This window comes from Lycorma delicatula, chromosome 2 (genome assembly GCF_047948215.1).
Source record: "Lycorma delicatula isolate Av1 chromosome 2, ASM4794821v1, whole genome shotgun sequence".
Lineage (NCBI taxonomy): Eukaryota > Metazoa > Arthropoda > Insecta > Hemiptera > Fulgoridae > Lycorma > Lycorma delicatula.
Window position 1 is genome coordinate 52,487,419 of NC_134456.1, and position 17,260 is coordinate 52,504,678.

At 31.7% G+C, this 17,260-nt stretch overlaps 1 protein-coding gene across 1 annotated transcript; it reads right to left on the reverse strand.

The window, feature by feature from the left end:
* Window positions 1-216: 216 nt before the first annotated feature.
* On the reverse strand, window positions 217-16,528 carry LOC142318806 (kynurenine formamidase-like). Its single transcript, XM_075355305.1, has 3 exons — window positions 16,052-16,528; window positions 4,246-4,496; window positions 217-836 (listed from the first exon to the last, which is right to left on the reverse strand). Exons 1-3 carry the CDS (start codon window positions 16,380-16,382, stop codon window positions 603-605), a joined length of 816 nt encoding a protein of 271 aa, XP_075211420.1. The 5' UTR covers window positions 16,383-16,528; the 3' UTR covers window positions 217-602.
* Window positions 16,529-17,260: the final 732 nt, after the last annotated feature.

Consider the following 17,260-nt stretch of genomic DNA (forward strand, 5'->3'; position numbering starts at 1 on the left):
CAGAATAAAGCTGCGTAGCAGCAAAGTCCTACAACTGTATTGTCAGCTTTTTATTTATATATCAACCTATAGACATTCCAAACAGTTTTAATTACTAAAATAAATTTTGAATCAAATACTCCATTTAGCTGTAAACTTATAAAAAAGCAATTGATAAATTTGTCTTAGGATAACATATTAAAGAATAAGATAAAAAAAAATCAGAACACACAAACATACAAATGTAAAATTACTATATTAATATAACAAAAATACATGTGCTGAATACATCCTTGTGTATCAATAATCAGTTCTTCTTTAAATTTTACTGAGTTAGTTCATTTACTTAGAAGTGTAGCACAACAGTTACACATACTCTTTATTTGAAAACTGCAATAACAGTGGTTGTTACAATACTGTTTATCATTAAAGCTGTAGAACCCTAGTAATTTATTTCTGACAAAACATTTATGGTTAATCAAACTATGCTTTTACCTGCAAAAAGTCTGAAGCTTTGTGGTAAAAATGTAAAAACAGCTATTTGTATTAATTATTTATAATAACTAATTTAAACATTTTCAGCAGCCCATCTAATGTTACTTGTCTTCCATTGTATATTATATTCATTGTTGACAGTCACTGGTCACAGCAAATATTCTACAAGGTGCTCCAGTTCCTTCTTTGATTTTCATGGGAGAAATATAAAGTTTGAAATCATTTTCAGGTATTTTAACTCCATCTAAAGCAACATTTTCTAACATAAACTTGTTTCCACCATTCAAAGCAATATGTGCAACTGGATTTGTGGATTGTTTTCCAGAATCAACTGAAGGGGTATCTAGTCCAACTCCTACTACCTGAAAAAATTGTAACAGTTAAAGTAATGATTTTTTTATTTCTTATATGCAAATATTATAATACATAACATATGTACGTATCAAGTGAAAATAATTTTTTAACTTTTAATCCTTATTTATTCAGCTGGAATTCCTATTATTTAATTCATTTGTTAAGAACATTTTATAATTAGAGATTTTGTTCAGTTATGAGTGGTGTTGGTCAAAATGTAATATCACTGCACTACTGGGCAATTCCAAATTTCATGGCAGTCTTTTGGGAGATGTGTATGAGAGAGAGAGATTGTATGTAAATGATTGTTCTGTTTAAAATCATATCACTTTTCCAACTCAGTTTGTGTGTTTTATTTCTAATTAAAGTTGAACTGGTCGAAGTTTTGTTTAATTTTAATAGATGTTATTTAAATCAATTTCTCAGAATTAAATTCTCCACAAAGGTAACTACTATAAATTTCTATTCTTTTATTGGTAAATTAAGAAGTTATTTTATTCTAAACCTAAAAAGGTGTTTTTTCCAATAAAACCTTCAGTTTTTCTGTGAGTTCACAGAGGGAGCAGAAAGCATGGCTAAATGTTTTGTGAGCTGAAACTCGCTAACAAACCGTTTTCTGACCTGTTTATATGAACTCTGTTTCTTATTTTTGGCTATAGAATCCTCTCTTTAGAGATTGCAATGCAATTTGGAATCACTCTGTATATTATGTGAATTTCATTTGAAGTGGCAGTATTTATTTCAGTACATAAAAAGCAGTTTAGTGTTATCTTATCAATGAGGATTTACCATCAATCAACACACATGTTTTTAGCAAAATGTATACAAATTATTACCTATCAGTAAGCTGTTGCAAAATTTTTGATTACAAATATTAGTTTTCCCCTACTGCAAGGAGACAATATAGATAATGCAATGTTTCATTAATAGAAAAGGGTTTGTTAATTTTCTGATTTATGCAGTATGTCTCAGCCTTTCTTATAGTTGAGACGAGTAACAGTGGCACTAGTCAGAGTTGCTTCCTGTGAAAATGATGATGTTCAATGTACAGCTTAGTCCCTGTGATGATTATAGTTGACCTAAAGTAATCAATTTTATTTCCTTTTTTTTAAAGCGGCTACAGTGTAACAGCCAATTATAGCTGCTGATGATAGATGAATTTTTTCAGGGAGATGTGAAAAATGCCAAGTCACACTGGAATTCAAATCCAGAACCTATTGAATGAAAGATATTATCATCTACCATGGAGCATCTATTTTAGTAATTTGATAAAAACAAAATCTATCACAGAAAATTACAATTGTTTAAATTTTTTAGACATAAAAGTGTGTAATAATAAAATAAAATTAGATATCATTCGTAAACCTTCTTCAAATGATACAATAAATAAGTACAATTCATTTCATTCGAGATCAAAAGATGGCTGTTTTTAATATACTCTTATATACAGGAGTATATTATTTAAAATATGATAAAGTTTCCCTAAATAAAGAAATTTAAATAATTAAAAATATTGCTCATACAAATGGATATAATACTAATACAATAAATAAATTATATAATGGAATAAATAATAAAATTAATACGATAAACAGTATAAAATTATTACCAGAAAAAACTTAAAAAATGCATATAAAAAATGAATTCACACCATGTACTCAAAAAAATCAGAAGATTTGTATTTGTATGTTACAAATAATAAACTAATTAAACATAATAATAATTATAAATAAAACATTAAATAATAACAATTTTAAATTTAATAAACAAGGCGATTATAGTCTAAATTGTAAAGATTGTGATATGATATATATCGGTATGACCAACTGTAAATTTTCCGTACGCGCAAAAGAACATATTGATAGTATTAATATTGCAAAAACTTTTAAAGATTTAAAAAATATTGCTTTATACTTTTCAGTTATACATTAATCAAATTATTATCATATATTGCAAGAGTTTAATTAGTAGGTTAATTTGGATTTAAAGCCCGGCATAATCGGTTTGCAGATTTTGCAAAGTTTTTTTTTTTCATGTTTGTCCTCAAACATGAAAAAAAAATTGAAAAAAGTTTAGGAGTTATAAGGCAAGTAAAAAAAATTGTTCAATTTGGGGGCTCTCCCTATACTCAAAGAGAAGCATTCAAGTAAAATTCATTTTCAAGAAAATAATCCCTAAGTGGGAATAATAAATTTAAAAAATGACTTTTTAAAATTGTTTAAAATTACAAAGATACAGCCATAATTCTAAATAAACAAAATTGTATTTTTCTAGGAAGGGGATGAAATTTTTGGGCTAATTTGTTTGTTTTTCAAGAAATGTTTAGAAGTAAGGGTTATCAAGAAATTAAAATTTTTATATTTTAAAAGCAAAGGGTAACTTGCGAGATGGATTTAAATTAAAAATATTGTTTTTTTTTTAGATTATAAAAGATATTTTTTTTGTTACCACAGACTATTGGAGTGGGGTGGGCAAACAATTTCTATTATTATTTAAACACCCACTGTATTAGAAAATAGAAATGGGAAAATTTCCCAATAACCCTTTTACGAAGCAAAATATATAGGTAAGAAAAAGCAAAAATATATAGTCACTTTAGGAAGGGATGAATATTAAATAAAAATTGATGGTAATTTGTCATCTTGATAAAAAAAACTTCAAATTTCAAAGAAATTCTTATTTCTGAAGTGCCCTAGTACAGATTTGAAATTTTATTTTGGTCACAATACCCCATACCCCCTTTTTCCAATCTTTGCAAAAATTGAATATGTTCTTTTCCCCCAACGGTAGTACCTTTCTACCAAGTTTGAAGAAAATCGGTCACCGAGGTTTAGACTTATAAGACCAAATACAGGCTAACATATACATACGTACATACTACAAATGTCAATCTGACATTTTGAACTCGAGAGCGTTGGAAAAATAAATTTTTCAGAGATTATTTACAATTTATTTAAAAAATGTTTAATGTTAAAAAATATTTTAATGTCTCCTAAAGGCAGAAAAGTTAAAAAAGACTTTTTTTAATATTTTTGACTGATTTATATACTTTCCAGTCTATTTATATTTGGTGTGGTAAAACTAACTAGACTAAACTAACTTAATTAGATTTGATTTCAGTAGTTTAAAAAATTGAATTTTTTTATGAATTATTTAATTATAAATAAACACTGGATAGTGTATTTACTTAAAATGATAAATTATATTTAATTTTAAAAAAATTACTATTTTTATCATTAATCCTAAAATTAACCAACATTTTAATTGACATTATCATTTTTTGTAAGGTAATTTTGGGGTAAAGCTCACAAAAAGACAGGTGTCACAGATTGTACTATCCCTTAATAGAATAAAAACTATTACTTTACTACTGTAATGTATTTTAATGAAAATTACTGAAAATAATTACTGTTTTACCTTTTCATGCTGAACAATCCAATCTGCTGCTTCTTTAGATATTCCAGGAAAGTTCAAATCTTCAACTGTCAGTTTTTCTGATCCAAAATATTTATTTTTATCAGGATATCTTTTTGCCCAACCGAAGTCTATGAGAATTACAGTCGGGCTTATTATTTTGCCATGTGCACTTTCCCAAGCAATCAATTTATCCACACTTAATGCATAACTAGAGTTTTGAATAGCTTCTTCTTTAGCATTAATTAATGCTCCTGTTAACAGAAAATGAAATGCATTAATTACTTGTCCTCTCCGGAAGGAGGGAATGTATTTGGGTGGTTTGTTTATATTATTTCAACTTCAGAATTTCAGTACTGATTTTCATGAAATGGATACTGAAATCTTACTGTAATAATAATATTAATACTGTATGTGTGATATCTGAAATAAAACACAGTGGTGGATGTTGAAGTAAGAGTGAAATGTAGAAAAACAGAAGTTATAGTTCTACAAGAATCAGGTAGAATTTTATTAAGAGTAGAAAGTGAAGGAGACAGCAAATTGCAGTACAAGGAGTGACCCACTGGGTTGGTCTAGTGATTAACTCATCACCGCAAATCAACTGATTTTGAAGTTGAAAGTTCTAAGGTTCAAATCCTAGTAAAGGCAGTTACTTTTTTATGGATTTGAATAATAGAACTTGGATACCAGTGTTCTTTGGTGGTTGGGTTTCAATTAACCACACATCTCAGAAATGGTCGACCTGAGACTGTACAAAACTACACACTTCATTTACATATCCTCATTTTCATCCCCTGAAAAAATACTGTATGGAGGTTCCGAAGGGGAAACAGAAAAATAACAAATTACAAGAAGGAACATTAAAGTACAAACGATGTTGCATGTCCACTTAGCTTTTTAGTTTTTTTATATAAAGCAATAACAAATAAAAAATAAAAAAATTTGGAGCAGAATAAAAATCCAGAGTAAAAATAAAAGTATCATTTAGGTTCATTGATTGTATTGCTGTATTAGTTGAAATCAAAAAAAGAGTTAATACAGCATGAATACCAAGTAATACACAGCATGAATTCATTGTTTAATTCTATGGGAGAAGTTATTTGAATGTAAACAAGAGCAAAACAAAGTAATGAGTTGTACCCAACCTCTTCCATCTCACCACTCCTACTCCCTTCCATCAGAACGAAAATAAAGGAATTAAATATTAAGACTTAAACATAATATATCAGAAATTGTAGAATTTTGTTATTCACTTAGTAAAATGACAAAGAATGGACAAAGTAAAAATATGTGAACAAGCCAGGTGAGCCTTTATGCAAAAAAAAAACTGCTAGTATGAAGAATAGTGCATCAAAAAACTATAAAAAAAACAAAAAACAAACAGCACAAGGGCCTATCCACTACCCAGAATGTGGATGAATAAAAAATTTAAGTAATGCTTAGACTTTTTAACCACCAAATTAGGAATTTATATTCCCCAGTTTTTACATGGACGCTGGCATATAAGCATTTTCTACTCTTACTGTTTTCCTAATAAACTTCTTTATGACCCGTAGTATTGTGTCAGCCAACAAATAATTTCTGTTTTTCTTGGAATTTAAAAAAAGTCTCTCAATTAGCCTGAGATATTCTATACTCCAATGTGCTTGATCATATAATTATTTTTTAATATATTTTATTTCTCTTAAGTTGATGTTTGTTTTGATAAATTTATTATACAAAATCTTTCTTATTGCTAGTTGCTGCAAAGAATATATACCTTTAATAGAGGTACATGTACATTAACAAGTTAATATAACCTCACGAGAGGGCTGGTTTAATGGTAAGGGTGAAATTTGCAGAATATTCCAAACAAAATAGTGAATTTGCAAAGAGGTATGCTAACCAGAGATTCAAATATAAATTAAAACAATGATGTAAAAAAAATGAAAATTAAAACTTTCCAGATTGAAAAAATTGCAGAAAGTCTATCCATAGAAATTAAACCATTCAACCCAACTGTAACTTCTGAAATAAAGCATAGAAATACACTATTAATTTTTCCATACAGAGGAAAATAATTGAGCAGGAGAGAAAAAAATATTGAATTTACAGCAATGTTAAAAATGTTTTCATTACTCTATCTGATTGATTATGTGGTTTGAATAATAAATAATAATCAAATATAGAGAGTGTATTAAGTTGTTCTCCCAGGATTTTCATAACCTATTCTACTTGTGAAAGTAAGGGAAAAGTACCTATAAACATAGTGTAACAAGACTGGTATAACGGACCTGAGTAACGGATTCCTGCTAATGAAGAAGAAAGTAGTAAAAAAATATAATAGGAGGAATCCAGAAAGAGGCTGAAAGAAACCCTTTTAGTAAAGGTAACAGGTCCGTTTAACAATCATCTTTTGTAACACTGCCTACCGACACACTAAACAGATGTTGTTTCGTGAGAAGAGTTACTAGACCAAGGTTTGAAACTTCATGGGAAAATGCGAGGGTGGTAGATCATTCTCACGCTTCAAGTTGGGTCTGGTCTGGCAGGTAAAGAAGACAAAAGTGTAAATACTCCAGGGAAGACCAGTTTAAATCAGTTCTACGAATCAGTCTAAGAGAGACATTATGATGTGAGTCTGCGAGGAGGTTACCAAAGGAGTGAATAAAATTTGATGTGTGAATTAAATTCGATGCGATTAAGGTGACATCACAAGTAATTCCTGTACACAAAAACAAGGAATGATGCGGTGAGTTACTGTAAGACTATAAATGAAAGAGATAATATACTAAATTTCATTCATAAATTGTTGCGGTAGTTTTTTTGTGAACAACAAAGGTATTTGCAGTAAAAAAAAACTTTATACTTGTCTTATCTATTGTACTATTGTTGTTAATACAAGACTAGTGGTTAAAAGTGTTAAAACTAGTGGTCATACTGTCTTTTATCGATAGGACTGAATTCTGGTTTTCTTTATATATCTACTTGTGAATAAATAAATCATGACGATTACTTTAAATTCTGTTTTGTATGCAACCATTGTTTATTATTATTATTTTCTTTGTTTTATGGGCGACTGTGATGAGGGCATCTTAGCCCTCATCACATTCTTAAAAAGAGATTAGTATCACCATTAGGGTGTAAAGGGCCCTTACATTTTATTTTTAAAAAACACGAAGCACACAAAACATTTAGGCACAAAAAATAAACAAACAACACTTATGGGGTGTAAAGGGCCCCAATCTTAAAAAAATTGATAAAATATCACATAGAACATAAATGTAAAATATTAGTCTTTACAATACCATTATCTCCTTCTACCTATCTCGCTTATTTATTTATTTAAGCACCCTCGGGGCTACCAGAACCGCGGATAAGCAGCATATCAGTCGCCTCAGGATGCCGTGGCAGTTGACTCCCTCCTATAAGTAGTCCTGTAGGACGTAACCCATTGGGGTCCTCCCAGCATCATAACAGCAATCTGACCACCTGTTCAGGACAGGGTGGCCTAGGCAAGAGGGCTACCTCCCGTCACTATACGTGCCACGCTTCAAGACTCCCTTATATATATAAAACTACCTCTTAGAGTTTGTTTAACACAGCTTTAAATTTTTCACTTTTACAGACTTCTAAGAAGTCCACTGGCGTGTAAATAAGCGACTATGATGTTTTGTGAATATATCTTGATGCCGAGTCAAGTATCGCATTTGTTATAGCGTCGACATCGTCTCCGATAACTCCAGTTGTTTCAGGGAGTATCGTCCTAGCTGTGAAGCTCATCCAATCTGCCTTATCAAACCTTTTAGAGATGAGGTGTATATTTTCCTTGTAACATCAGTTACAATTTGCACCGGGAAATGGTCGCTTCCATGCAAATCATCTAAAACATGGAAGGTGTACCTCGGTGCTATTGAACCGCTAATGAGTGCAAGATCTATACAGGACGTCGATCCATCTCTGACACTGAAAAAAGTTCCTGACCCATCGTCTAAAAGAACAAGTTCAGAATTCATCAGGAACCTTTCCAATTCTTTTCCGCAGGGATCTACTTGATCCGATCCCCAAAGAGAATTATGAGCATTAAAATCACCCACCAGTAAAACAGGTGGGGGAAAAAATTAATCGTGCTATGTCATCCTCATTCCAATCATAATTCGGCAAGTATATGCTGCAGACAGTGACCTGAAGCGGACGCTTCATTCTAATGGCGACCGCTTGTTGGTTTGTATTTAGATCAACAGCTTCGGCGGTAGCTCTAGTCGATAATATAGCTACTCCACCTCTAACTCTTACATTTGGCGGTTGATCTCGCCGAAATATATCATATCCTCTTAATTGAAAATTTTCATTTCGACATAAACGTGTTTCTTGCAGACATATACAAATCAAGTCTACATCATGTACCAAGCGTTGGAGCTCATGGATGTTTGAAAAACATCCATTAATGTTCCATTGTACAATCGACTCGCTAATTTTAAATTAAATTATGGCCTTTGTTTACCTTTCGGTCAGCCTTTTTTCTCCATACTGCGAACAGCTTCATGTTCGCGGAGAACGTCGTCGCCCGTATAGCTTCCGGTCTCCGAATCGGAGATCACCGAAGCCGCCGACGACGATGGACATGGATCGGCGCCGATTGAGAGGCGGAAACCTGACCGACCCCTGACACGGGAATGCCCCTGGAAGGGGGGTACACTTGCCCCCCCCCGTGTGGTTTTTTGTGCCCTCTGTGGGCCTCTGAGGTGGCCTCAGAGGCCACCTCAGTTGCAGGAAGCTTGGGAGCCTCCATAACAGACTGCGAAGCAGTCACTTTCTTCTATCCGTATTATTTTTATTATTACCATTATTGTTGTTGCTGTGGCTGTGATTAATACGATCATTATTTGTTTATTTATTATTGTCGCTTATTATTATTATTATTATTATTGATTTGTCTTGTTTTACTTATGTTTTTAAACCAGTAAATTGTAATTATACAAACATTTTCAATTGTCAATCTTTTAATATCCTGATCGAGCCGCGGACGCGCTACAATCTGTACTAAAATGCTTCATTTGCGAGTCCCGTCTAGTGAAAGATTTCGCTCGTATTTCTGCTACCCTGGTGAAATGAGAACGTACTGAAATTTTTAGGATGTTAATTAAGAGGCAGAATTAGCGATTTATTATTGTTTTTGACTTAAAAAATTGAATAAAATAGGTCCCAGAACCGTATCTGCAGTAGATTTTGATAAATCTGTGGTGAAACCAATAAATTTGGTAAAAAACCCTATTTTTTATGTTTGAAGTACGATAACTTTGTTAAATAGGTAACAAATAGATAAAACTTTAAAATAAACTTGTAAATAATTTAACTCTGAACAAAGTGGAGTAAGAAAAGTTGAAAAAACAAAGAAAAGTTAGAAAAATTCAAATTAGTAACCAGATATGGCTTTTAAGTCTGTCTCTTCTGTTGGCTGTATTTTTAAAATATTTCTTTCTTCATCAATTTGCCGCAACACTTCTTCATTTGTCACTTTATCCACCGATCTGATTTTTAATAGTTTTATATAATAGTTTATGTAGTTTTATATAATAAATGCCAAACAATATTAATTCTAGATGTGTATGTGTAATGTTTCATAAACTGTTACTGTGCACATTCGATTTTAAAAAAGGTGGCATAGTCTGACTACTGAGGGCTTTACCATCAACAGACTACTACTTGGAAGGAAATGTTAAGTGGAACATTAAAGTATATGTGTGTACAAATAAACAATTAAATAGAAAACATTAAGAATAATGTCTTCTATTTAATCAAGAGTAGAATCTTGATAAAAATTTTGAGACAGAACTGACGATGCCTTATCCACTCCCACTGCCTTGACCAAATTGCAATCAAAATTTTAAATGCCATCAATTAACCATATTCAGAAGTCATCATACAACAGTTCATGAGAATTAGTTAATGCAATCTGAAGAGTCAAGAAAAGTGATAACTGATGAAAAAAGTAAAAATATTAGGCTTGTTATTCCCTATTCCTAATTGAAATTGCCTAAATACATAATGAAAGTGACAATAATGTAATAGAATCATCATAATTTATACAAACATTTTGAGTCCAGAAATGAGAAAAAAAGGTTTTTGCCCCAATCTCTATGAGGGTTTGATAAGCCCAAACATCAGAAAGTATTTTGGTTACCTAAGGTAGCTAAAAAGTTAGCATATTTTGAACACTACATCGTAGATACCAGTGTTCTTTGGTGATTGGGTTTCAAATAACCACACATCTCAGAAATGGTCGACCTGAGATTGTACAAGACTACACTTCATTTACATTCATACATATCATCCTCTGAAGTAATACCTTACAGTAGTTCCAGAGGCTAAACAGAAAAAGAAGAGAAAAAAGGAGCTATTTAAGAGGCATTAGGTTATGTGGAAAAATTTACTTGCGTAAAATCTTGAGATATGTTCTATAAGATCCTTATTTCCCTGTTCCTAGACTGATGTTACCAAACTTATATGATGTCAATGGATAAAAAAATAAGAATTTACCAAGAAAATTCTTTATAAGAGGAGCTTCAGAAAATATCCATTTTATTATAGAAGAAAAATATGATGTTATTAAAGTCCTAATTAATTTTTTTTTTTTTTGTCTTCAGTCATTTGACTGGTTTGATGCAGCTCTCCAAGATTCCCTATTTAGTGCTAGTCTTTCATTTCAGTATACCCCCTACATCCTACATCCCTAACAATTTGTTTTACATATTCCAAATGTTGCCTGCCTACACAATTTTTTCCTTCTACCTGTCCCTCCAATATTAAAGCGACTATTCCAGGATGCCTTAACACGTGGCCTATAAGTTTGTCCCTTCTTTTAGCTATATTTTTCCAAATGCTTCTTTCTTCATCTATTTGCCGCAACACCTCTTCATTTGTCACTTTATCCACCCATCTGTTTTTTAACATTCTCCTATAGCACCACATTTCAAAAGCTTCTAATCTTTTCTTCTCAGGTACTCCAATCGTCCAAGTTTCACTTCCATATAAAGCTCCAAACATATACTTTCAACAATCTTTTCCTGACATTTAAGTTAATTTTTGATGTAAACAAATTATATTTCTGACTGAAGGTTCATTTCGCCTGTGCTATTCGGCATTTTATATCGCTCCTGTTTCGTCCATTTTTAGTAATTCTACTTCCCAAATAACAAAATTGCTCTACTTCCATAATCTTTTCTTCTCCTATTTTCACATTCAGTGGTCCATCTTTGTTATTTCTTCTACATTTCATTACTTTCATTTTGTTCTTGTTTATTTTCATGTGGTAGTTCTTGCGTAGGACTTCATCCATTCCATTCATTGTTTCTTCCAAATCCCTTTTACTCTCAGCTAGAATTACTATATCATCAGCAAATTGTAGCATCTTTATCTTTTCACCGAATCTAAAATTTTTGAATCTAAATTGTTCTTTAACATCATTAACTGCTAGTTCTATGTAAAGATTAAAAAGTAATGGGGATAGGGAACATCCTTGTCGGACTCCCTTTCTTATTACGGCTTCTTTCTTATGTTCTTCAATTATTACTGTTGCTGTTTGATTCCTGTAAATGTTAGCAATCGTTCTTCTATCTCTGTATTTGAACCTTAATTTTTTTTAAATGCTGAACATTTTATTCCAGTCTACGTTATCGAATGCCTTTTCTAGGTCTATAAATGCCAAGTATGTTGGTTTGTTTTTCTTTAATATTCCTTCATCTGAGGCCTAAAACTGCTTCCCTTGTCCCTATACTTTTCCTGAAACCAAATTGGTCCTCTCCTAACACTTCTTCCACTCTCCTCTCAATTCTTCTGTGTAGAATTCTAGTTAAGATTTTTGATGCATGACTAGTTAAACTAATTGTTCTGTATTCTTCACATTTATCTGCCCCTGCTTTCTTTGGTATCATGACTAACACGTTTTTAGAAGTCTGATGGAACTTCCCCTTTTTCATAAATATTACACACCAGTTTGTATAATCTATCAATCGCTTCCTCACCTGCACTGCGCAGTAATTCTACAGGTATTCCGGTCTATTCCAGGAGCCTTTCTGCCATTCAAATCTTTTAATACTCTCTGAAATTCAGATCTCAGTATTGTTTATCCCATTTCATCCTCTTCAACTTCCTCTTCTTCCTCTATAACACCATTTTCTAATTCATTTCCTCCTTCAATATATTCCACCCACCTATCGACTTTACCTTTCGTATTATAAATCGGTGTACCATCTTTGTTTAACACATTATTTGATTTTAATTTATGTACCCCAAAATTTTTCTTAACTTTCCTATATGCTCCGTCTATTTTACCAATGTTCATTTCTCTTTCCACTTCTGAACACTTTTCTTTAATCCACTCTTCTTTCGCTAGTTTGCACTTTCTGTTTGTAGTATTTCTTAATTGTCGATAGTTCCTTTTACTTTGTTCATCAGTAGCATTCTTATATTTTCTATGTTCATCCATCAGCTGTAATATATTGTCTGAAACCCAAGGTTTTCTACCAGTTCTCTTTGTTCCGCCTAAGTTTGCTTCTACTGATTTAAGAATTTCCTTTTTAACATTCTCCCATTCTTCTTCTACATTTTCTACCTTATCTTTTTTACTCAGGCCTCTTGCAATGTCCTCCTCAAAAATCTTCTTTACTACCTCTTCCTCAAGCTTCTCTAAATTCCACCGATTCATCTGACACCTTTTCTTCTGGTTTTTAAACCCCAATCTACATTTCATTATCACTAAATTGTGGTCGCTATCAATGTCTGCTCCAGGGTAAGTTTTTCAGTCAGCAGGTTGATTTCTAAATCTTTGTTTAACCATGATATCTATCTGATATCTTGCAGTATCGCCTGGCTTTTTCCAAGTGTATATTCTTCTATTATGATTTTTAAACTGGGTGTTTGCAATTACTAAATTATACTTCGTGCAAAACTCTATAAGTCGGTCCCCTCTTTCATTCCTTTTGTCCCGCCCGTATTCACCCACTATATTTCCTTCCTTGCCTTTTCCAATGCTTCCATTCCAATTTCCAACTATTATTAAATTTTCATCTCCTTTTATGTTTAATTGCTTCATCAATTTCTTTGAATACACACTCTACCTCATCATCATCATGGGCGCTTGTAGGCATATAGATGTTAACAATCGTTGTCGGTTTAGGATTTGATTTTATCCTTATTACAATGATTCTATCACTATGCATTTTAAAATACTCTACTCTCTTCCCTATCTTCTTGTTCATCACAAAACCTACTCCTGCCTGCCCATTATTTGAAGCTGAGTTAATTATTCTAAAATCACCTGACCAAAAGTCATTTTCCTCTTCCCACCAAACCTCACTAATTCCTACTACATCTGCATTTATCCTATCCATTTCCCTCTTTAAATTTTCTAACCTACCAACCTTTTTTAAACTTCTAACATTCCACGCTCAGACTCGTAGAATGTTATTTTTTAATTTTCTGGTGACCCCTTCCTTAGTAGTCACCACTCGGAGATCCGAACGGGGGACTAGTTTACCTCCGGAATACTTTACCAAGGAAGGTGCCTTTATCATTACTATATGAAAATGCAGAGAGCTACATTTTCTTGGAAAAAACAGCTGTAGTTTTCCATTGCTTTCAGCTGTGCAGTACTCAGAGGACTGAGTGATGCCGATATGGTCGTTTAAGTCATCCTGACTTACGCCCTTAACAACTACTGAAAGAGCTGCTGCCCTCTTTCAGGAATCATTCCTTAGTCTGGCTCTCGACAGATACCTCTCCGATATGGTTGCACCTTTGGTCCAGCTATTCTGTATCACTGAGCACTCAAGCCCTCTCACCAACGGCAAGGTCTCATGATTCATAGAGGGAGCCTCTATGAATCATGAATCATTACGGTGGTTCAGTATTAAAAATTTAATTATTTAAATTTTAAATTCTCATTAAATTATTTTATAAAACTATGAAAATGTTAGGGTAAATACATGAAATAATAAATATAAAAAGTAACTCAAAATTCATTATTCAAGAGGCTTTAATGAAAGTTGTTTGAGCACATATTTATCTACATGATGAATAAATTAACGTAATATAAAATAAATTGACATACCAACATATTAATTTATATTAGCTTGTAGTAACCTGCACAATATAAATTACTGTTTTCATCAGTTAAATATTTTTCTAGTGTGTTATAAGTTATGTAGTAAAAATCACCACAATAAAAACTGAAAATGCAATGTTTAATTACATCAATTAGATAATCAATTATGCCATTTAAAAATATTGGACAAACGTAGTCAAAATAAATGCATAGTAAAGTAATTGATGCACAGTATATGTAATAGACACCCACCCAATAACTATAATGTATGCAAAGTGTCCAACCTAGTGATTGGATACTAACTCACCTGTTTTCTTATTTGTGTGCAATTTATTCCATTGTACTCGTACATATATGACGTAGACTTAGTAATTTGCTATAATTGGTTGTTCTATAAGGGAGAATTAATAAAGGATCTTATAAATTATTTTATCTTAATTATATTATATTCTACAATTACATTATTTAATTTAATTAATACAAACTATGGTAGAGAATAACTGAAACGTGAGGAAAAAGAAGGTTTGATTCATTTAACTGGATCCCTCAATATTACATACAACTATCGTGCACATTTGTACTGTGCACATAATTAATGCTTTGCTTACTGTACATTTCCACTTTACATAATGAGCAGGTCTTCTACATACTGAGCATTATTTTCACTGATTAAACAGTATAATAAAATAGATTTCAATTTAAAAACAGATGTGAAAATTAAATATATAATATATATTTTAACTTGGCTGTAATACATATTTTAACATGGTAACTCTACTCATTCTTCACAGTTTATACCTATTTAACAGACTACAATATACTGATACCTTGCACACATAAAATATAAAATATGCAAATAAATTTCAGTTTTTATTTAAATGAATTGATGATTAATAACTTGCTTGAAATTGTTAAAAATTAACAAAATACTCATTCTATGATTAACATTACCTGCTACATGCAATAGAACGACTTTGAAATAGATATGCTAATCAAATCTATATCTGTAGAGGAACAACAGTAACATCTCTTTCAACTTTCACATTAGCATCTTTAACATCGTAGGTTTCAGGTTTCAATCACAATCAAACTCAGCATTTTTCAACAAAACAAACTCCCATACACAAGCTTTAAGCTTATAAAGTGAATTAATTAAAAAATTAAAGCTTCATACAAAACCACAATAAATTAAATTATATGTAATATAATTAATTCATGTATCTGAAAGTAACAATAAATAATGGGTTATAAATAACTACTTTAGAAATGGTCGAATAGTATTACTATACATCATGAATTCAAGATTCACCAGTAGTCTTGTGTCATGAGATGATTATGATTTCAACAATGCCATCAAATTTATATAAATAAGGTAGTTAATGATAAATAGTTGATTTTGATCAGTAGTACCTACCCAATCCACCAGGTTAGTCTAGTGGTGAACTCGTCATTGTAAATCAGCCGATTTTTAAGTTGAGAGTTCTAAGGTTCAAGTCCAAGTAAAGGCAGTTACTTTTGTATGGATTTGAATAATAAATAGTGGATACAGGTGTTATTTGGTGGTTGGGTTTCAATTAACCCAACCACCATCTCAGGAATGGTCGATTTGAGACTATACAATACTACACTTTAGTTACATTATAATACATATCATCCTCTGAAGTAGTACTTTACGGTGGTTCAGTAGACTAAACAGAAAAAGAAAAGAAACGTAGTACTTACCATCAACGGAAATCAATCTTTCTAAAGGTATATCACTGACTTTCCACCCGTTCTTGTTGAAATGATAAGGCGCATCGATATGAGTACCTCCATGTTCCCCTGCCTCGAATTCGTTAGACGAATAAAAATAGCCGTTCTCGTTACTAGTAATCATTTTAGTAAAACGAAAAGGTTTCACAGATATCCAGTAAATAGTATTATCATCGAAAGGATGACTTAAATCGTGCAAACACTCTTTACGAACAGGGACTCCAAGAGTTTGTATGCTGCATATCGTTATGACTGTTATAAAAATTACGCCCAATTTTGTAATACGATAAAAGCTGATCATTGTTAACACGAAAGTTATAAAAATAAGTCTAATAATATAGCGAATGTAACGGAAATGAAACCAACGCGTCAGGCAGCAACGGACTACGAATGTATACAGTTAGAGCAAGCGTGTAGGCGATCACGTCTACCCAATTGTTGAAGTATACATAATAGTCATGTGATAAACGAAAACAAGTGACCTTTCTGCTCTTTTTTAGTGAAAATAACATATAGCGTTCCTTTGGATACGAAGGACGTTTACTTATGTAGTGAAACAGAATTTTAAGTGAAAATACATAAGATAATTAGAGTAATAAAATATACATTATATATTATAATTAACATTATATTATATATTATTTATTTTAATAGTATTTAAAATACTATTAATTCTCGAATAATGTTACATTATAATGTATACATTCGAATAATGTTACATTCGAATAATGTATACATTCTCGAATAATGTTGTTCTGAAATTAGGATAATTTAAATTGATGAGAGATAAAGAAATTTTAATCATTTGGTACGTTGAAAACTGGAAAAAAATCATTTTAGTCCGCTTACCGATCTTATCTTAAATCACATTCGGGACGAATTTGTTTTGAATTAAATTATACATTAAAATTTACTCAGTGCTGCGTGACAATAATCTCTGTATATAGTCTTGTTTATAATCTCTATCTGTTTTATCATGTCGATGAACTTATAGTAAGACTACATTATTTAATGTATTAGTTAACTCAATGGGGTATTAATTGCAACGATAGGAAGATACTTTGCTACCTTTTGTCACATTTGCGCAGCAATTTCATCCAGCTCGTATATTCGGTAAATCTAACGCTGCTAATTTAGCAGGAGCCCTGGGATTGCACGATTATCTGTATTTTATGTTCA